Source organism: Mya arenaria, chromosome 9 (genome assembly GCF_026914265.1).
Source record: "Mya arenaria isolate MELC-2E11 chromosome 9, ASM2691426v1".
NCBI lineage: Eukaryota > Metazoa > Mollusca > Bivalvia > Myida > Myidae > Mya > Mya arenaria.
Genome location: NC_069130.1, coordinates 5995108 through 6019698, shown reverse-complemented (window position 1 = coordinate 6019698; position 24591 = coordinate 5995108). Strand labels below are relative to the sequence as shown.

General features: G+C 33.6%; 1 protein-coding gene across 4 annotated transcripts in view; it reads right to left on the bottom strand.

Annotated features, from left to right (window-relative positions):
* Window positions 1-14571: 14571 nt before the first annotated feature.
* LOC128202750 (uncharacterized) overlaps window positions 14572-24591 on the bottom strand; it is a 55960-nt gene continuing 45940 nt past the window's right edge. Inside the window, exons 7-8 of one of the 4 annotated variants that reach the window (XM_052903859.1) lie at window positions 23172-23378; window positions 14572-14800 (exon numbers count right to left, since the gene is read on the bottom strand). In XM_052903859.1, the coding sequence (XP_052759819.1) occupies window positions 23317-23378 (62 nt within the window). In that variant the 3' untranslated portion in view covers window positions 14572-14800; window positions 23172-23316. Of the gene's footprint in view, window positions 15643-23171; window positions 23379-24591 lie in introns of all 4 variants that reach the window. The other 3 variants (XM_052903863.1, XM_052903862.1, XM_052903861.1) reach the window with 3 other exon arrangements.

Here is a 24591-nt window from a genome sequence, read left to right as displayed (position 1 = left end):
TGACAAGCGGAATCATTGTTTGCTTAGTTTTGATTTGAACACGAGTACACAGCTATCGAGGTATGATATGCAACGAGACATGCCATATGATATAACAACACTACCTGGTAGTCGAGTAGCTGTGACACTTCCTGTTGCTGGTGAAATTCATTTCCTGGAAGTGAAATATCAGTCTGGAGAGCTTTTGTTTATAAGTAAGATACAAGTTGATGATGGATGTCAAGGAATAGTGTACAGTGATGACAAACTAATAGTAGTTTATTGGGATCATTCAATCCATAACGTCCAAATATTGGACATGGAGGGCAACGTGCAGCAGGTCTTCGAGAAGGACAATAACGGTGAGAATCGGTTCCGTGATCCAGAACACGTGGCCGTTAGCCCTGATCACAACACAATATACGTATCTGACAGTGGGGAGAGCTCGGTGACTGCCCTGACGCGGGATGGTCATGTGATCGGTGTTATACATGGTACGGACAATTTATATTGCCCACGTGGATTAACTGTGGATACCACAGGTTGTGTGTACGTATGTGGTTATGAGTCTGACACTGTATGCCTAGTGTCCCCGGAGACCGGCTCTGTCACCAGGCTGCTGGGGGAGGAGGATGGTCCGCGTTGTGTGGCGGTCTGTGATCAAACACGCCGTCTGTATGTTGGGATGTACAGCAGTAAAATTAAAGTGTTCAAAATAGAATAATGATATATTTTAAAGAAGAGTTACTTAAATTGCCTTTAACAGAAACTTGTTTAATGATGATGACTAAAACAAATTGTGAAATTGTAATTAAGGTTTACAATATTATGGTGTATCATAATCCGTGTGTCGTCACAAAATGAACGTTTAGACAAAATTTCAAACAACAACAGAAGTTTCACATTTTGTGTTGTACTTCGTGTGGTTGTTTTTGAAAAAATCGCAAAGATCGCCCATCCGTTGACCGAGGTGACAAAAATCGACTAGCCGTTTGTATGGAGCGATGATTGTGAAAAAGCTGTCGCCAAATTAAAGTACCGATATTATGCGGAGGTTTAACCTCGTAATGATGCTGGACAGTTTATCCTAGATGTCGATGCTTCTTGTACTGGCATAGGTGTGGTCTTGGTTCAATTGCAAGATGGTCGGGACCGACTCATAGTTTTCGCAAGTCGTGGATTAAGCAGAGCGGAGCGCAATCATTGTGTTTCAGAGCGGGAATTGTTAGCAGTCATCTTTTTCGTGCAGTATTTTCACCACTGCCTGTTAGGACGGAAGTTCCGAGTTCGAACAGATCACCAGGCCCTCGTTTGGTTATTCAGGCTGAAGGTGGCTAACAGTAAAGTGTCTAGGTGGCAAGAAATCCTGGCTTCGTATCAATTCGAGATTGAGTACAGGCCTCGTTGTATCCAATGTCATTGTGACCTTTTGTCAAGATGCCCTGTGCCCAGCGACTGCACGTGCGACGCAGTTGACACCGAAGAGCCACTGAAATGCGGTCCATGTTCAAAGTGCAAAAGACAGGCAGAGATAATACGTTCAGAACGTCCATTTGCAATCAGAAGTAAAGTGACCAAGGCTTAGAAGTCAATCAAACCATCTAGACCAACAAAAACTGATAAGGAAAACAAGAAGTTGAAACGGAGTTGTATTATACATTTACATACGTTTTTGTCAAGTACATACACTAGCATGAATCTAGGGTGTGCCCCTACAGTATAGATTTCGCTTCTGGAGTGTCCCATCTGTTTATACTTTTTATTTCCGTATAAAAAATATGAAATATATGGCGGTATTGAAAGTTAGTTACATGTCTATGAAAGGTAAAGAAAATATGCACATAAGGTGTCGTCTTTCTGTAACAAGTAATAAGTATTCATATAGAAGTTGCAATGTGTACATACATTCTTGCGAATCTTATACTTATATCTTACATAAAATGTAGAGATTGAATGTTTATTGTTCCTGATGTATGAATGCACTCAGTGACCAAAGAGTATGAACATGTATACTTGATACTATAGAGACCTTAACTAGTTTACGTTTGATTCTTGTAGTGTGAAAGGCTTTAATTTCCGAGACTGTGAACTGATATCAATGATGATTAATTGTTTTAAAAGATGAGTTTAACAGTATATTATTCCTTGTCATTTTTCGGCAGACATCCGAAGTTAATTTCAAATATAACAGTCTGTTTACTAAAACCGCTAAAAAAATGTGTGAACTACTATTTTACTCTACACATAAAAAAACACTCAAGTGTCTGTAGTTAAAATATTGCTGCGAACATAACATGCTTAAATAATGAGGAGTAGAATTAACAGTTTGTTAACGGAAGAGACGTCATTTTTCCGAGAAAAACCAAAGCAAAGAAAACTATTTGAGTACTTCCTGTTACCGATTAATGTTATTTAAGGGAGTCGCATTAAAATAATTCAAGTAATAACATATGTGTCTGTGATGTTTTTGTGAATAAATGCTTGTTTGTCGCGATGTTTTAAATGCGGCCTCCGTGATTTGTTTTCTTACGCTCAGAACCCTCAAACGTTAAACAACATAAACATTTATTTACTTGTGTTTTCTATTGAAACTTACCTTCTCAATTAAACGATGATGAAATCAGGATGAGACTGCATGACACACGGCTTTAAACCGGCGATTTTTTTTTTGGATAACTGTCTCTGTATGATCGCACCTTATCCTTAAAAGCGTTGGAACCACCACTCTGCCAGGATTTATTTGAAGGCAATTACGTTTAAACAATCAAGCAATATATTGCCAAGATAAGTATTTTAGTTATGCATGTGTGCAGTTGAAGGTTCTCGTAAGTCTCGTTTTCAGCCGGTGGTGTTTGCTGTTTGTTTTATTCAAGTCTTCGTTGTAAATCTGAAAAACACAGTTTATAATAAAATTACTTATATTTTGATTTCCATTTATTGCTCAATCGCAAGTATTACTCTTATTGTTACTAGGAGTATTAAATTTGTTGTTTTCATGTTTGTTTTATAGCTAAATCAATATTTAGGATTGTCATTACTGCCAATTCCGAAAGACAATCGTGATTGGGAAGACGTTTATACGATACATGGATGAACCTGCAGACATGGTGAATACATCCTTAAACAAGTGAATGTCATTCATGACTGTTCCTGTTTCTTTTATCTTACAGAAAACTTAACACACGTATAGAAGTTTTTCAATCATCAGTTATGTCAACTTCAACAAAAGTTACAAAAACGCCATTTTCTCAAAATGTATGTTCATATTACTACATAAGCTTATTTGAAGGTATTTCCGTTGACGTTGACAACTGTCGATTTTATATATTAGAAATTAACACACACACTTACATCTGACATCAACTGCTCTCGGGCGATCCACTGTTATGCTTGTTTGCAGTAACACACATCAAACTGCCTGTGTTTTCCAAGCATGAACTGGTCTTGCTATATCGCAGTTGTTTATCTCCTGCCGTAAATTGCAATGCTGTGCCATTTGTAGACACTGTACTTATATTACATGGCGGGTCACTATTTACATCACACACAAACTGTTATTCATGCATGTTAAACAAATAATATAAAAAGCGTAGCTTGTATACAGAGATAATTGTAAATAAATACACTCAAACATCATGTATCCTACACGCACAACTACACTCACACATCATGTATGCTGCACCCATGAAAAAACACACACATCATGCATGCTACATGTACTAATACACTTACACATCATGTATGCTACACGCACTAATACACACACACTTCATGTATGCTACACGCACTAATACACTCACACATCATGTATGCTACACGCACTAATACACACACACATCATGTATGCTACATGCACTAATACACTCACACATAATGTATGCTACACGCACTAATACACTTACACATCATGTATGCTACACGCACTGATACACTCACACATCATGTATGCTACATGTACTAATACACTCACACATCATGAATGCTACACGCACTAATACACTCACACATCATGTATGCTACACGCAATAATACACTCACACATCATGTATGCTACACGCACTAATACACACACACTTCATGTATGCTACACGCACTAATACACTCACACATCATGTATGCTACATGCACTAATACACTCACACATCATGTATGCTACACGCACTAATACACTCACACATCATGTATGCTACACGTACTAATACACTCACACATCATGTATGCTACATGCACTAATACACTCACACATCATGTATGCTACATGCACTAATACACTCACACATCATGTATGCTACATGCACTACTACACTCACACATCATGTATGCTACATGCACTAATACACTCACACATCATGCATGTTACATACACTAATACACTCACACATCATGTATACTACATGTACTAATACACTCACACATCATGTATGCTACACGCACTAATACACTCACACATCATGTATGCTACACGCATTAATACACTCACACATCATGAATGCTACATAAACTAATACACTCACACATCATGTATGCTACATACACTTATACACTCACACATCATGAATGCTACATAAACTAATACACGCACTAATACACTTACACATCATGTATGTTATATACACTTATACACTCACACATCATGTATGCTGCACCCATGAAAAGACACACACATCATGCATGTTACATACACTAATACACTCACACATCATGTATGCTACACGCACTACTACACTCACACTTCATATATGCTATACGCACTAATACACTCACACACCATGCAACCTACACGCATTTAAACACTCACACATCATGTATGCTACACGCATTTAAACACTCACACATCATGTTTGCTACACGCACTATTACACTTACCCATGATATATGCTATGCGCACTATTACAGTCAAACATAATGTTTGATACACTCACACTTCATGTATGCTACACGCACTAATGCACTCACACTTCATGTATGCTACACGCACTAATACACACACACTTCATGTATGCTACATGCACTAATACACTCACACATCATGTATGCTACACGCACTAATACACTTTCACATCATGTATGCTACACGCACTAATACACACACACTTCATGTATGCTACATGCACTAATACACTCACACATCATGTATGCTACACGCACTAATACACTTACACATCATGTATGCTACACGCACTAATACACTTACACATCATGTATGCTACACGCACTAATACACTCACACATCATGTATGCTACACGCACTAATACACTCACACATCATGTATGCTACACGCACTAATACACTCACACATCATGTATGCTACATGTACTAATACACTCACACATCATGTATGCTACACGCACTAATACACTCACATATCATGTATGCTACACGCACTAATTGTTAAATGCACTAATACACTCACACATCATGTATGCTACATGTACTAATACACTCACACATCATGTATGCTACACGCACTAATACACTCACATATCATGTATGCTACACGCACTAATTGTTAAATGCACTAATACACTCACACATCATGTATGCTACTTGTACTAATACACTTACACATCATGTATGCTACAGGCACAACTACACTCACACGTTATGTATGCTACATGCACTAATACACTCACACATCATGTATGCTACATGCACTAATACACTCACATATCATGTATGCTACCCGCACTAATACACTCACACATCATGTATGCTACATGCACTAATACACTCACACATCATGTATGCTACATGCACTAATACACTCACACATCATGTATGCTACATGTACTTATACACTCACACATCATGTATGCTACACGCACTAATACACTCACAGATCATGTTTGCTACATACACTAATACACTTACACATCATGTATGCTACACGCACTAATACACTCACACATCATGTATCCTACACGCACAACCACACTCAAACATCATGTATGCTACATGTACTAATACACTCACACATCATGTATGCTACATGCACTAAAACACTCACACATCATGTATGCTACATGCACTAATACACTCACACATCATGTATGCTACATACACTAATACACTCACACATCATGTATGCTACATGCACTAATACACTCACACATCATGTATGCTACACGCACTAATACACTCACACATCATGTATGCTACATACACTAATACACTCACACATCATGTATGCTACATGCACTAATACACTCACACATCATGTATGCTACATGCACTACTACACTCACACATCATGTATGCTACACGCACTAATACACACACACATCATGTATGCTACATGCACTAATACACTCACACATCATGTATGCTACATGTACTAATACACTCACACATCATGCATGCTACATGCACTAATACACTCACACATCATGTATGCTACATGCACTAATACACTCACACATCATGTATGCTACACGCACTAATACACTCACACATCATGTATGCTACACGCACTAATACACTCACACATCATGTATGCTACACGCACAACTACACTCACACATTATGTATGCTACATGCACTAATACACTTACACATCATGTATGCTACATACACTAATACACTCACACATCATGTATACTACATGCACTAATTCACTCACACATCATGTATGCTACATGTACTAATACACTCACACATCATGTATGCTACATACACTAATACACTTACACATCATGTATGCTACACGCACTAATACACTCACACATCATGTATCCTACACGCACAACTACACTCAAACATCATGTATGCTACATGCACTACTACACTCACACTTCATATATGCTACACGCACTATTACACTCACACATGCTATATGCTTCTCGCACTATTACAGTCAAACATTATGTTTGATACACTCACACTTCACTCGCACTTCATGTATGATACACGCATTAAAACACTCACACATCATGTTTGCTACACGCACAATTACACTCACATATATAATGCATGCTACGCGCACTGTTACACTCAAACATTATATTTGCTACACTCACACTTCATGTATGCTACACGCACACCTAGTGTATGCTACGCGCACTATTACACTCAAACATCTAGTATACTTTATCCATTAATACACTCACACATAACGTACTTTGACACTCACACATCATGTATGCTAGACGCACTATTTAACTCACACATGATGTATTCTACACGCACAAGTACACTCACACTCTAAGTATACTCTAAGTATACTACACACATTAATACACTCACACATCATGTATATAATCTGCACTTTTTCAATCAAACATCATTTATGCTACACGAACTATTACACCCACACATCATCTAACTTTAATGCACTAATACAATCACACATCAAGTATGCTTCACGAACTAATAAACCCACACTTCATTTATATTACACGCTCTTATAAACGCACACATCATGTATGCTTTACGCACTTTTACACTCACACTTCATATATAATACATCCACTAATACAGGCACACATCATGTATGCTACATTCACCATAACACTCACACGTCGTGCACGCTACATGCATTATAACACTCACACATCATAAATGCTACACTCGCACTTTATGTATGCTACACTCAGTATTAACGTATGCTACACTCACACTACATGTATGCTACACTCACACTATATGTATGCTACACGCATACTGCATGTATGCTTCACTCAAACTTCATGAATGCTACACTCACACTTAATGTATGCACCACTCATACTTCATGTATGCACCACTCATACTTCACGTATACTACACTCACACTTCATGTATGCTACACTCAAAATTCATGTATGCTACACTCAAACTTCATGTAGGCTACACTCATACTTCATTTATGCTACACTGATACTTCATTTATGCTACACTCACTCTTCATGTATGCTACACTCACACTTCACGTATGCTACACTCACTTTTCATGAATGCTTCACTCACACTTCACACAGTAATGATCGGTGATCAGTAAAGAAAAGTAATCATTCAGAAAGGAGAGTATATAGTCGCGGTTTTTGTCATTCCGTCCGTAAAAACTAATACTGACAATTAAATAAAACTTGAAAAAAGACAGAGGGCAAAATGCATGAGTGCATTATGCAAAAACCATAATCTTACCTTCATTCAATCATGAATAATCTCCCGCTTTCACTTTCACAGTATAAATAGGGAACCTGTTTGTCCGGAACGGCATAGCCCAAAATGTACTAAATGGATTTTAACTAAACTTGGAATGAAGTGCCATGTTCATAAACTTTTACTGAATAACCCCCGCTTTTACCATAATTTATAACAGTCCGAGGCATATTTGATATATCGACTTCAAACTTTATATACAGTAATATCTTATAAAGGATGAAAGCAGTACACAAGAACTATGTCTATGATTTCGGTAAAATAAGTGTTCTTGCCATTTATTCATGTTTCAAACGTCCTTGGGGTAGTGAGTTCAAACTTAAATTACGAATAGCTCTTATTGAGACTGTTGTTATTTTCTTTTAAAGTTAAGCCCGTTATTCATGTGTATATAATCAATTGTTTTCCTGCATCATTTTAATGAATTGCGAGATTGATGTCATTATCGGGGTATAAACGCAATTGGGCTGGTCAAAGTGTGTGGAGTCCAAAGGACTTTTACTATTGTTCGCGGACTGAGCTTAATAGGACTTGTTCATTGTGTATAGAGTCAGACATCAAAAAATAATTTTCAAGTGCAATTAAAACAAAATGCATGCTTTAGTGTTTAAACAAAATCATAAGTTGAAATTAAAGCTCAGCTCTATCATTGATAATTTCCTACACAAAATGTTATTAAATAGCTGGAGTAACGCTTTTTAAAATTGATCAATTTTCAGATTGGCTGTTAAATAAAAATTCAAAAGGGTATCTGCCAGTGGCAGTTGCAAACGTCTGCTACACAAGTTTATGACGCCAACAATTGTCGAACACATATACATCTTAAACAGTTAGTAAGACGTCAGTACAATAAATAAAACAGGCAAACGAAAACATTTATTCCTTTTATTTCATTCTTACATCATTTGGTAATAACATACTTGCATGTAATACTATTTTATAAACTAACGGAATCAAACATTCCAAAGGGATAATGGTTGTGGTACCTTTAAGAAGGGCGGAATTTGAGCTCCAGAGTGTAAGGTATAAAATTGTTTGAAAACGTAAAATTATTTCGATGGAAAAGAAACGAATCTTGCTAGATAGCACTTCATTTTATGATAAATAAATGGGCGGAACACGTAAATAGTATTATGTTCTATAATGCTTCATTAGACGGAAGGATGCTGCCTACTTATTTCGTACGAAGAAAACCTACGCAGGCGTACCAACCCTAGGAATACATACATAAATGCAACTGAGAAGTCGGTAACTCCAGACCAGCGATGTTTATGTGTTTCTTCACTACGTAACATAAAAAAATAAGATGGACGGCATAGCATAAAAGTTGTACTGCTGGAAATAAAATCGATTATCGGAAATACTCCGTCAAGCTATTTCAATCAATTTTTGATTATGTCATCGACATCAAAAGTTAATTAAAAGGTTAGAATACGTGTATTCCAAATAATAAATGAACCTTTAAGATAATTTTTTCGCCGCATTTTTGAATTATTGTTTTCAATGATAAGGTGTAGTTATTTGAGCTGAATATAGAATGGTTTATACAGTTTTTCGTAGAATAAACCAACATAATCGATTATCGATTCCAACAAAACGTAATCGACTATCGGCTATCTCAACCGTAAACGATTGATTCCAGCAATACTAAATCAACTATCGGCTATCTTAATCGTAATCGATCGATCCAAACCATACGTAATCGACTTTCGGCTTTATCAATCGTAAACGATCGATCCCAACCATACGTAATTGACTATCGGCAATCCCAATCGTAAACGATCGATCTCAACCATACGAAATCGACTATCTGCAATATCAATCGTAAACGATCGATTCCAACCATACGAAATCAATTATCGGCTATATCAATCGTAAACGATCGATCCCAACCATACGAAATCGACTATCGGTAATATCAATCGTAAACGATCGATTCCAACCATACGAAATCGACTATCGGCTATATCATTCGTAAACAATCGATCCCAGCCATACATAATCAATTATCGGCTATATCAATCGTTAACGATCGATTCCAACCATACGAAATCGACTATCGGCTATATCAATCGTAAACGATCGATTCCAACCATACGAAATCAACTATCGGCTAAATCAATCTTAAACGATCGATTCCAACCATACGTAATCGACTATCGGCTATCTCAATCGTTAACGATCGATCCCAACCATACGAAATCGACTACCGGCTATCTCAATCGGAAACGATCGATTCCAACCATACGAAATCAACTACCGGCTATATCAATCGTAAACGATCGATCCCAACCATACGTAATCGACTATCGGTAATCTCAATCGTAAACGATCGATCCCAACCATACGAAATCGACTATCGGCTATATAAATCGTAATCGATCGATTCCAACCATACGAAATCGACTATCGGCTATATCAATCGTAAACGATCGATCCCAACCATACGTAATCGACTATCGGCAATCTCAATCTTAAAAGATCGATCCAAACCATACGAATTCAACTATCGGTTATTTCAATCGTAAACGATCGATTCCAACCATACGTTACCGACTATCGGCTATCTCAATCGTAAACGATCGATCCCAACCATACGAAATCAACTTTCGGCAATCTTAATCGTAAACGATCGATTCCAACCATACGAAATCGACTATCGGCTATATCAACCGTAAACGATCGATCCCAACCATACGTAATCGACAATCGGTAATCTCAATCGTAAACGATCGATCCCAACCATACGAAATCGACTATCGGCTATATCAATCGTAAACGATCGATTCCAACCATACGAAATCAACTATCGGCAATATCAATCGTAAACGATCGATTCCAACCATACGTAATCGACTATCGGCTATCTCAGTCTTAGACGATCGATCCCAACCGTAAGAAATCGACTATCGGCAATCTCAATCGTAAACGATCGATCCCAACCATACGAAATCGACTATCGGCTATATCAATCGTAAACGATCGATCCAAACCATACGAAATCAACTATCGGCTATATCAATCGTTACCGATCGATTCCAACCATACGAAATCGACTATCGGCTATATCAATCGTAAACGATCGAATCAAACCATACGAATTCAACTATCGCCTATATCAATCGTAAACGATCGATTCCAACCATACGTAATCGACTATCGGCTATCTCAGTCTTAGACGATCGATCCCAACCATACGAAATCAACTATCGGCTATATCAATCGTAAACGATCGATTCCAACCATACGAAATCAACTATCGGCAATATCAATCGTAAACGATCGATTCCAACCATACGAAATCGACTATCGGCAATCTCAATCGTAAACGATCGATTCCAACCATACGAAATCGACTATCGGCCATATCAATCGTGAACGATCGATTCCAACCATACGAAATCGACTATTGGCCATATCAATCGTGAACGATCGATTCCAACCATACGAAATCGACTATCGGCCATATCAGTCGTGAACGATCGATTCCAACCATACGAAATCAACTATCGGCAATCTCAATCGTAAACGATCGATTCTAACCATACGTTATAGGCTAACGGCTATCTCAATCTCAATTGTTCTTTTATCGACTTTTGGCATTTTGATGTAAACTGGCATGGCCTACATGAGTGATACATTGAAAAGGTATGGGATGCGAAATATAACTAACACGAAGATGTAGGTAATAAAACAGAGTTCATTGTCAACTTCCTTATAATTGCACAAAAATAGGCTTAACAATTGTTTAAACAAGTTTATTGCCATACAAGATAATTCGCCCTATCTCATTAAAATGCTTGGACGTGGTGTGATTATGGTAATTCTTTTAATAGTTTTATTAAAAATAACACTTTGCCATTTCTTTTACAAAAATTAAAAAACGTTTTTGAGCAATTTAAACCAACAATAAAACTCATCAAATTTTATTATCAATACTCAACTACAAGGAAAGTAAGAATGAAATAAAAATTTGCAGTTTTGGCATTTGAGTCTGAACTCAGACTTGAGGCTGTTCGTAAACATGACCTTCAATCGCACACATTTACTTAACAAACTTAAAGATCAACGTTCCTGTCATCACACTCTTTCATAACTATAACATTAATGTCCCTTTAGTCACGCACATGTTACCATCACACTAACTCTTGAGTATACGTTATATTTCTACCATCACACTAACTCTTGAGTATACGTTATATTTCTACCACCACAATAACTCTTGAGTATACGTTATATTTCTACCATCACAATAACTCTTGAGTATACGTTATATTTCTACCATCACAATAACTCTTGAGTATACGTTATATTTCTACCATCACACTAACTCTTGAGTATACGTTATATTTCTACCATCACACTAACTCTTGTGTATACGTTATATTTCTACCATCACAATAACTCTTGAGTATACGTTATATTTCTACCATCACAATAACTCTTGAGTATACGTTATATTTCTACCATCACAATAACTCTTGAGTATACGAAAATATTCTACCATCACACTAACTCTTGAGTATACGTTATATTTCTACCATCACAATAACTCTTGAGTATACGTTATATTTCTACCATCACACTAACTCTTGAGTTTACGTTATATTTCTACCATCACAATAACTCTTGAGTATACGTTATATTTCTACCATCACACTAACTCTTGAGTATACGTTATATTTCTACCATCACAATAACTCTTGAGTATACGTTATATTTCTACCATCACGTTAATTATTGTTCCACAATCATAACTATTGACGACTAGTTTGTACTATCACTAATTCCATAAACATCAAGATTTATCTGCATTCCTTATCTTCCAATAATAGTTCACAAATTTACAAAAAGGGGCACGTACTAAAGTGCTGACGAGTTAGCTGACGATATAGAAATAGAAGAGAGTTGCTGACCATATAGACAAAGAAGGAAAATTTAAATAAAAATCAAATTAAAGATTTTTCAAGACTTATTTTGTTTTAATTATTTTATATACTCCTTATAGTGTACGTATAGACGGATACTTATGTATTATTTTTGAAAATGTCATTTCATTGAAATGAACTGAGTTATATTTGTTTGCTGGTTTGGTGAAAATAAAAGAAAATATCACGGATTTAAATACCTTTTTAGGTTATTCATTTACAATGGTTTAAAAGCAATTATTTTAATTATGAATGTAGCTTTAAATGTAAGCCAAACTACCTGTGAAAAATTATCTGCACTACATCAAAGATCGATCAAAAGAATGTTGTTTGCCAATCCCTTATTTATCATTTTAATTAAGAAATTATGATTTTTTAATCTGTAATTTCGAAGTTGTTTTGTGAATAACAAGAAAAACTGTTGCTAATGAGTTAAGTTTGATAAGTTGGTTGGGAATATCACTTTAATTCTTGTTGCATTGTTAACGCAGAAAGATTACTATACATTTAATTCTTAAACTGTATTTTGTGTTAACATATAATATGTGTAATTACAAATCCTTTGAACTCATTGTGACTTGTTTAGTGCATATAACATAATAAAATGTTTATATGATGTAGAAAAATAAAGCATGAATCACGAATGGCGAAATAAGTGTAATCTTTTCATCTTTATTCATTATTTGTTCATTAACTTGTATAGTCCATTAAGCCACAAAAACGTGTAAAAGAATGAATGCTAACATTGTGCCACAATAAAGTTGTCACATTTCGTACCATGCCCCTCGGGGTGTTGAATTTTTGTATGGTCATTATATTTCATGGTCCAGTGCACATAGATGACCAAGTACTGCCTTATTCAGAACTTACGTACCAATGTATACTATAGGGAAATCGATACTGCCGTATTGATAAGTTACTGACCAATTCCTTAGCTGACCAATGTAACATATAGGGAAACCCGACATTGAAAAGTTACTGACCAATTTCTTAGCTGACCAATGTAACATATTGGGAAACCTGACTATGATACAATGTAAAGTTAATGAACAAATATTTACCTTTTTATTTAACATTTAGTAATATGTTTGGAAAATCAAGAGATGTCCGAAATCCCCATCACAACAAAAACAATCAGTGGAAGGCGAAAAAAACATCATTTCAATAGAAAACTATTGTGTGTGTCATTTACCGGCCTGCTAAGGTGTTCAACTACAGTGTAACAAGTGTTCCCAATGGTCTCATAAACATTGCGTAACAGCACCAGTGGATATATGACAAGTAGACGTTGAATTCATATAACCAAACTGTTCGAAATAATTTCAACAAACATCCATCAATTCATCAATCAGTCAATCAGTCAATCAGTCAATCAATCAATCAATCAATCATTCCTTGTTTAACTGAATTCTTCATTATTCATTCATCAGTCACACAGAAACATATGCTTCATTCACTTATTCATTCATCACTCTCTCGCTCAATCGTTCACTCGCTCTTGGACTAATAAAAAACAGCAGTCAATTCAATTAAAATTTTAATATAAAAACAATACATTTTAAACAATAATACAATAGGGATCTAGTACATAATATATAAAAAAAACATCAGAAAAAAATTATAATTTCAATTTAAAAAAATCCTTCTTTGTGTATATGGTCAGCAATTGTTCAGCAAATCTCCTCTATTTCTATATCGTCAGCTAATCGGTCAGCACTTTAGAACGACACCAAATAAGGTAGTTTTCGTTTCCCTTCAATGATGCAAACAAGTATTATTGTCAAGCATGCGTTTTATACAACGTATATATGTAAAACAATAACACAATATATATTCTTCATTTTCATGACAAAGGAATAATGAAATAGTCCGATATATTAGAGATAACTGATTAAAAATTTAAAAATATACTAACAGAATCAATTGAAGTAAACAAATGTGTAAAATGAGGTATGTCATCAGGGCCAAATAAAGTTTGTCTTAAGTGTGAAATCACGTATGTCATTAGTGTAGAATGATTTATGTCATCCCTGTCAAATTTAAATATGTCACTAGTGTAAAAAAGTATGTCATCACTGTCAAATAAAGTATGTCATTACTGGCAAATGAAGTATGTCATCACTGTCAAATGAAGTATGTCATATGGGTCGAATTAAGTATTTCATCAGTGTCAAATGAATATGTCATAAATTTCTACCATTACACTTATTGCTCTTCTTCTATCATTACTATTGACCACTCCTTTAGTACAATTACCTATTCCATAAACAAAAATATTTAACTGCATTTCTTATCTTCGATTTATATTTCACAAATTTACAAATAAGGTCATTCTATCTTCCCTCCAATGATGCAAACAAGTATTGTTGTCAAGCATACGTTTTATAGAATGATACAACGTACATATTTAAAACAATAAACCAACATAATAATATTATGTACAAAATCAACATTCATCAATTTCGTGAGTTTTAACATAATTGGTATACAATTTTCGTTTACCCCCATCCAGCTTGTTCTTCAGTATATTGCAGTTGGTGACATGGCACATTCACGAACGGCACGTGCTAACAGTATCCTACACACAACGGATGGCTGAAGGGATAAAACTAGTATGTCCATAAAATGTCACAGTTATAGATAAACTCAATAATACATTATATTTACGAGATACATGATACGATGATAAAAAATACTAATTTACCATAAGAGAAGTATATAAATTGCAGACACCATTAACTTACGTTCACGTACCGTCTACTTAGTTCAATAAAATAACAATATAATAACAATATTAGAATAGTAAATCAATTGCAGACACCATTAACTTACGTCCATGTACCGTCTACTTAGTTCAATAAATGAACATTATAATAATTAACATAGACGAAGTAAATAAATTGCAGACACCATTAACTTACGTCCATGTACCGTATACTTAGTTCAATAAAAGAACATTATAATAATTAACATAAATTGAAGGTTACATTAATTGACGTTCATGTACCGTCTACTTAGTTCAATAAATGAACATTATAATAATTAAACATATACGACGAAAATAAATTGCAGACACCATTAACTTACGTTTATGTACCGTCTACTTAGTTCAATATATGAACATCATAATTATTATCATGGGTGAAGTAAAAAAATTGCAGACACCATTAACTTACGTTCATGTACCGTCTACTTAGTTCAGTAAAAGAACATTATAACTATTAACATGGGTGAAGTAAATAAATTGCAGACACCATTAACTTATGTCCATGTACCGTCTACTTAGTTCAATATATGAACATTATAATAATTAACATTGGAAAAGTTAATAAATTGCAGACACCACTAACTTAAGTCCATGTACCGTCTACTTAGTTAAATGAATAAACATCATAATTATAAACATGGGTGAAGTAAATAAAATGCAGACACCATAAACTTTCGTTCATGTACCGTCTACTTAGTTCAATATATGAACAATATAATTATTAACATGGGTGAAGTAAATAAATTGCAGACACCATTAACTTACGTTTATGTACCGTCTACTTAGTTCAATATATGAACATTATAATAATTAACATGGGTGAAGTAAATAAATTGCAGACACCATTAACTTACGTTCATGTACCATCTACTTAGTTCAATATATGAACATTATAATAATTAACATGGGTGAAGTAAATAAATTGCAGACACCATTAACTTACGTTCATGTACCGTCTACTTAGTTCAATATATGAACAATATAATTATTAACATGGGTGAAGTAAATAAATTGCAGACACCATTAACTTACGTTTATGTACCGTCTACTTAGTTCAATATATGAACATTATAACTATTATCATGGGTGAAGTAAATAAATTGCAGACACCATTAACTTACGTTCATGTACCGTCTACTTAGTTCAATATATGAACATTATAATTATTATCATGGGTGAAGTAAATAAATTGCAGACACCTTTAACTTACGTTTATGTACCGTCTACTTAGTTCAATATATGAACATTATAATTATTATCATGGGTGAAGTAAATAAATTGCAGACACCATTAACTTACGTTTATGTACCGTCTACTTAGTTCAATATATGAACATTATAATTATTAACATTGGAAAATCAAACAAATTGCAGACACCTTTAACTTAAGTCCATGTACCGTCTACTTAGTTCAATATATGAACATTATAATTATTATCATGGGTGAAGTAAATAAATTGCAGACACCATTAACTTACGTTCATGTACCGTCTACTTAGTTCAATATATGAACATTATAATTATTATCATGGGTGAAGTATATAAATTGCAGACACCTTTAACTTACGTTCATGTACCGTCTACTTAGTTCAATATATGAACATTATAATTATTAACATTGGAAAATCAAACAAATTGCAGACACCTTTAACTTAAGTCCATGTACCGTCTACTTAGTTCAATATATGAACATTATAATTATTATCATGGGTGAAGTAAATAAATTGCAGACACCATTAACTTACGTTCATGTACCGTCTACTTAGTTCAATATATGAACATTATAATTATTATCATGGGTGAAGTAAATAAATTGCAGACACCTTTAACTTACGTTTATGTACCGTCTACTTAGTTCAATATATGAACATTATAATTATTATCATGGGTGAAGTATATAAATTGCAGACACCTTTAACTTACGTTCATGTACCGTCTACTTAGTTCAATATATGAACATTATAATTATTAACATTGGAAAATCAAACAAATTGCAGACACCTTTAACTTAAGTCCATGTACCGTCTACTTAGTTCAATATATGAACATTATAATTATTATCATGGGTGAAGTAAATAAATTGCAGACACCATTAACTTACGTTCATGTACCGTCTACTTAGTTCAATATATGAACATTATAATTATTATCATGGGTGAAGTATATAAATTGCAGACACCTTTAACTTACGTTCATGTACCGTCTACTTAGTTCAATATATGAACATTATAATTATTAACATTGGAAAATCAAACAAATTGCAGACACCTTTAACTTAAGTCCATGTACCGTCTACTTAGTTCAATATATGAACATTATAATTATTATCATGGGTGAAGTAAATAAATTGCAGACACCATTAACTTACGTTCATGTACAGTCTACTTAGTTCAATATATGAACATTATAATTATTATCATGGGTGAAGTATATAAATTGCAGACACCTTTAACTTACGTTCATGTACCGTCTACTTAGTTCAATATATGAACATTATAATTATTATCATGGGTGAAGTATATAAATTGCAGACACCTTTAACTTACGTTCATGTACCGTCTACTTAGTTCAATATATGAACATTATAATTATTATCATGGGTGAAGTATATAAATTGCAGACACCTTTAACTTAAGTCCATGTACCGTCTACTTAGTTCAATATATGAACATTATAATTATTATCATGGGTGAAGTATATAAATTGCAGACACCTTTAACTTACGTTCATGTACCGTCTACTTAGTTCAATATATGAACATTATAACTATTAACATGGGTGAAGTATATAAATTGCAGACACCTTTAACTTACGTTCATGTACCGTCTACTTAGTTCAATATATGAACATTATAACTATTAACATGGGTGAAGTATATAAATTGCAGACACCTTTAACTTAAGTCCATGTACCGTCTACTTAGTTCAATATATGAACATTATATTTATTATCATGGGTGAAGTATATAAATTGCAGACACCTTTAACTTACGTTCATGTACCGTCTACTTAGTTCAATATATGAACATTATAATTATTATCATGGGTGAAGTATATAAATTGCAGACACCTTTAACTTAAGTCCATGTACCGTCTACTTAGTTCAATATATGAACATTATAATTATTATCATGGGTGAAGTATATAAATTGCAGACACCTTTAACTTACGTTCATGTACCGTCTACTTAGTTCAATATATGAACATTATAACTATTAACATGGGTGAAGTATATAAATTGCAGACACCTTTAACTTACGTTCATGTACCGTCTACTTAGTTCAATATATGAACATTATAACTATTAACATGGGTGAAGTATATAAATTGCAGACACCTTTAACTTAAGTCCATGTACCGTCTACTTAGTTCAATATATGAACATTATAATTATTATCATGGGTGAAGTATATAAATTGCAGACACCTTTAACTTACGTTCATGTACCGTCTACTTAGTTCAATATATGAACATTATAATTATTATCATGGGTGAAGTATATAAATTGCAGACACCTTTAACTTACGTTCATGTACCATCTACTTAGTTCAATAAATGAACATCATTATAATTAACATTGGAAAATTAAATAAATTGCAGACACCATTAACTTACGTTCATGTACCGTCTACTTAGTTCAGTAAAAGAACATTATAACTATTAACATAGGTGAAGTAAATAAATTGCAGACACCATTAACTTATGTCCATGTACCGTCTACTTAGTTCAATATATGAACAAGATAATTATTAACATGGGTGAAGTAAATTAATTGCAGACACCATTAACTTACGTTCATGTACCGTCTACTAAGTTCAATAAATGAACACTATATATAATGATTAACATTGGAAAAGTAAATAAATTGCAGACACCATTAACTTACGTCCATGTACCGTCTACTTAGTTCAATAAATGAACATTTTAATAATTAACATTGGAAAAGTAAATAAATTGCAGACACCATTAACTTACGTCCATGTACCGTCTACTTAGTTCAATAAATGAACATTATAATTATTGATAATGGAAAAGTTAATAAATAGCAGACACTATTGGCAAAAGTTCATGTACCCTTTTTTATTAATATATACAGCTTGTTTTTATAACTTGAAATCTTGTTGTTGTTCTTTTATTTAAATTAACCTTTATAAAAATGTGATTTTGCAAATATGTTTTTATTTCAAATTTTCCTATTTTACCATATAATACCATTCTGATTGTTCACTATTTTCTACTTCATATATGAATAAATAACATAAAAAACATTCTTTAAAATAAAATGGTTATGCTATGATAAAGAAAAAGTCACTAGGGTAAGTGTTAAATGAAGTATGTCATAAGTGTAAAATGAAGTATGTCATCAGTATCAAATGTAGTATATAATCAGAGTCAAATGTAGTATATAATCAGAGTCAAATGTAGTATATAATCAGAGTCAAATGTAGTATATAATCAGATTCATATGCAATAGGTCATCACTTACAAATGTAGTATGTCATCATTGTAAAATATATTATGTCATCATTGTCAAATGTAATATGTCATCATTGTCAAACAAAGTATGTCATCATTATCAAAAGTAGTATGTCATCATTGTCAAATGTAATATTTCGTCATTGCCAAATGTAGTAGGTCATCATTATCAAATGTAGTATGTCTTTATTGTCAATTGTAGTATGTCATCATTGTCAAATGCAGTATGTCATCATTGTCAAACGAAGTATGTCGTCATTGTCAAACGTAGTATGTCATTATTGTCAAATATTGTATGTCATTATTGTCAAATGTAGTATGTCATCAGTCAAATGTAGAATGTCATTATTGGATACGTTTTTGTTATTCTTACCGGTATAACGCATGTGATAAAAAATCGAACAAACTTTATCGTATAACACACAAGTTTGTTTAATTAATTTAGGAAATATGTTTAAAAACTTACTAAGGACTCGCTTACCTACACATTTAATGAACACGTTGAATAAAATTGTGTATTATATGAGACTTAGGTTTATACTATTGCTTGTGAAAACCCTTCAACCCTAACCGCAAATCAAGTTTTATTTGTAGTTTTTAACGAACGAACGAAAGTTTATTTCAATGAAAGGCCTCCAGCCCATAATACATGTTACAATGCAAATCAAATATAACAAAATGCATATATGTAACTAAATAAGAGTTGTGTCTCTTGGTTAACAAGTTAAGTGTTATCTATAGCTAACATGAGTTTATGAATGTAAAGAGCAATGGATTTAATATGGGTAACATTTTCCGATGCCATCATATTATAGAAATGAAAAATGTCAGTATTTCCACGATACCAAGAGAACAAATAATTTTCCCGGATGTCATTAAATCTTGAACACTTAAAAAACACATGATATTCATCTTCAATAACAAGTATGTCTTTATCCAATAAACAATAAGTACAGAAGCGATCATTTCTATCAATACAAAAAATCGACCAATTTCAATATGAAGTTTATGACTAGATGTTCTAAATCTTGCCAATGATTTTCGTACAGGAAACGGTAAACTGATATTAAGGTATCTTTCAACATTCAATAAAGACTTAAAGCATTTATAAGTATCACAACGTGAGGAATTTTTTACATCACCAAGCCATGTTTGTCTACAACAATCAGCAATTCTTATTTTAAAATGACACATAAATATATTTATATCTCCCACATCCTGGGCAATCCAAGCATACCCAAAGCCATATGTAAACAATATTTCTTTTATATAAGTTGCCCAAGTACGCCTACCTAAACTATCCAGATTTTTTATCATAATATATGAATTAGTGAACTCTAGAATTGGCATAATTTACAGGACAAAATAAAATAAATGAAAGTATACTAACAGTAACGATGAAAAATAGAAGAAATGAATGATGCAAAAACGGTTAAAACATTACAAGACGCAGAACTATCAGACAAATCAATTTAATGCACATATTAACATATTCATAAAAATGAAACTATATGAAACTATATTAACAGTCATTGAATGTATTCTGAAATCACTATACCGTACAATATATATTTACACAAATACAACTAGTTTAACAGTAATATTGTACTTTAAAGGGACTCACTCATATATGTTATGATGGCAATAATTTTCTTAAACCTGAAGTTCAGTTATTTTTCTAACTTTGTTAAACAATCAGCCATTGGAAGACACTCTTTTGAGCAGGCTTTTGTGAATCCAAGCCGAAGTTAAGTTTTCAACAAAGTTTCTACTGCCTTTCGGCAAAATGGATACTGTTATGTGACAGCTTTAAATATGTTTTAGAAAGAGAGCTCTAATTTGATGGCAATGATGATGTTTAATCTAATTAGCTATGATTTTGTTCACAATTCAAAAGAACTATTTATTTTCGATGTTTGACCTTACAAAACGTAAACGAGTTCCTTTAAAATCACTTATGTACAAAACATGCATGAGTATGTACAAAACATGCATGAGTATGTAAACAAAGGAAACTCTATTCACAGTAGAAACGCTACATACAGGAACGGTACACTTTAGAATCATTGTGTTAAGAAATGAAACTCTATTTACAATAATAATGTACTCTGAAATCACTATAAATGTCAAGAAATATAACAACAGATCGAACTCTATTTACAGGAACAGCACACTTAAGAATGAGTTTTACTATGTTAAGAAATAACTCTTTTTACAGTAATAATGTACTCTGCCTGATATAACCATCACTTGCAAGGCATATACAAACAGATCATAAAAATACCGCGTGACCACCAAAAGCAAAACATTTACTTAGTTGTTCACGAGATGAGCTATATAACAATCTTACAAAGAAAAAACAGCACCTTTTCTCTTTACTTTATTCTTGTTATTTATAAGAAATAATAATTAATAAATTGATCTTATTTTTGAAAATATCGCCAAATGTTAGCAAAACGATGTCATACCGGAAATGATGTCATCAATGTATACAGCCCAGCACTGTGTGCGTTAACATTCAATTTCTTACAGTAAATCGGACATGAGATAATCATTGATATAATTCATCGTTAGTTTTCAATAACCACAGACAAAAATGAAAGCAATGCTTATAATTCATCAAAAATAATAAAATAATTAATATTTAATCCAAAATTACGCCGTTTTCTTTTCTTTCAAGCAATTTGTGCATATATGTTTTACTGTGAAACAAGCTATCCTTAAACAAACAGTGAACAACTATTTAGATAAATCTACTGATTCAAACGGTGAGTGTATCACGATATATAGAAAATACCATTATTGTTTAATAAGCCACTGAAAAGAATGAATGAATTGTAAACATTTCCATCAACATACTATTGTCAGAAATCAGCAACTTACATCCATTTTGAAGACTTCAAAAGCAGGTTTCTACTTCGGAAATAAACTTGTACAAAACTATAAGAAACACATTTTTCGAGTGCCAGTCATTTACTCTGATCAAAGGCTTTGAGGCGTCAACGTTGAAGTTCCTTAGAATTTCGTTTCACTTTCTTGCTTGCAAAGGCATCATCTTAGCTTTCTTCGGAGCCCCAGGAGCAAAAATATCTACATTGAACCACAAAATTGATCATGACAATGATTATGGTGAACATGCTGGTGAGAGATAGTTCTCGAATAATATTTATGATAAAACATTACAACTCAAAAGTAATACAAACAAAAAGAAACTTTAAATGCACTTTTCAAGTTCAAATCCGAATATGCATCATTTCTGGGTTTCTGCATCATTAGAGGTAAGCAAAATTATTCTTTCTTCCGATTTCACGACCTTACGATAGAGGGTAGATAGGTCGAGTTTTCTTTTCGTTTATTTGTTTCCATCATCATTTGTATTCTAGACAACGTCGCAATTTGATCTGATTACATACAGTTTTCGTCTTTCACGTACAAGAAAATAAAAGGAAGCAGAAACGGAGAGATAGAAAACGGTCAGACAATTTTCGTCTGTTGCCAATAACCAATAATAGTGATAGAGTAGAATTGGTCGGCAAACCGGAAACAAACATTTATTTTGATAACGGCTATATTAAGCAATTATAAGTGCTTTTGATTTAAAACAATCATCATCATCATCATCATCATCATGATCATCATCATCATCATCATCATCATCATCATCATCATCATCATCATCATCATCATCATCATCATCATCATCATCATACACATCAACAACAACGCATCATCATCATCATCATCATCATCATCATCATCATCATCATCATCATCATCATCATCATCATCATCATCATCATCATCATCATCATCAACATTAACAACAACGCATCGTCATTATCATAGTCTTCAGTGTAATTATTTACATGGTCGTCGACGTCGCATCATCATTATTATTATTATTATCATCATCTTAGTCGTCGTCTTCGCATGATCATTATTAGTACTTTCATCATTGTCATCGTCATGGCATCATTATTATTATTATTATTATCATCTTAGCTGTCGTCTTCGCATGATCATTATTTGTACTTTCTGCGTAAATAACTGCAAACCAAGGATAAAAGATTGCTGCCAAAAGCAGATTTTCATATTTCCGTTCGAATATTAATGTTTTATGTCTAAAACCGTTACTAACGGTTTAAGAAAATTGCATAAAACATCAGATTTTGAACTTAAATATAAAAATCTGCGATCTGTTTTTTGTCAGCAGTCTAATATTACTGGTATCCATGGATTTTCGCATTAATTGGCTCGTTCCAAGACAAAAGGGCCCTGAAGGCCCTGTATCGCTCACCTGATC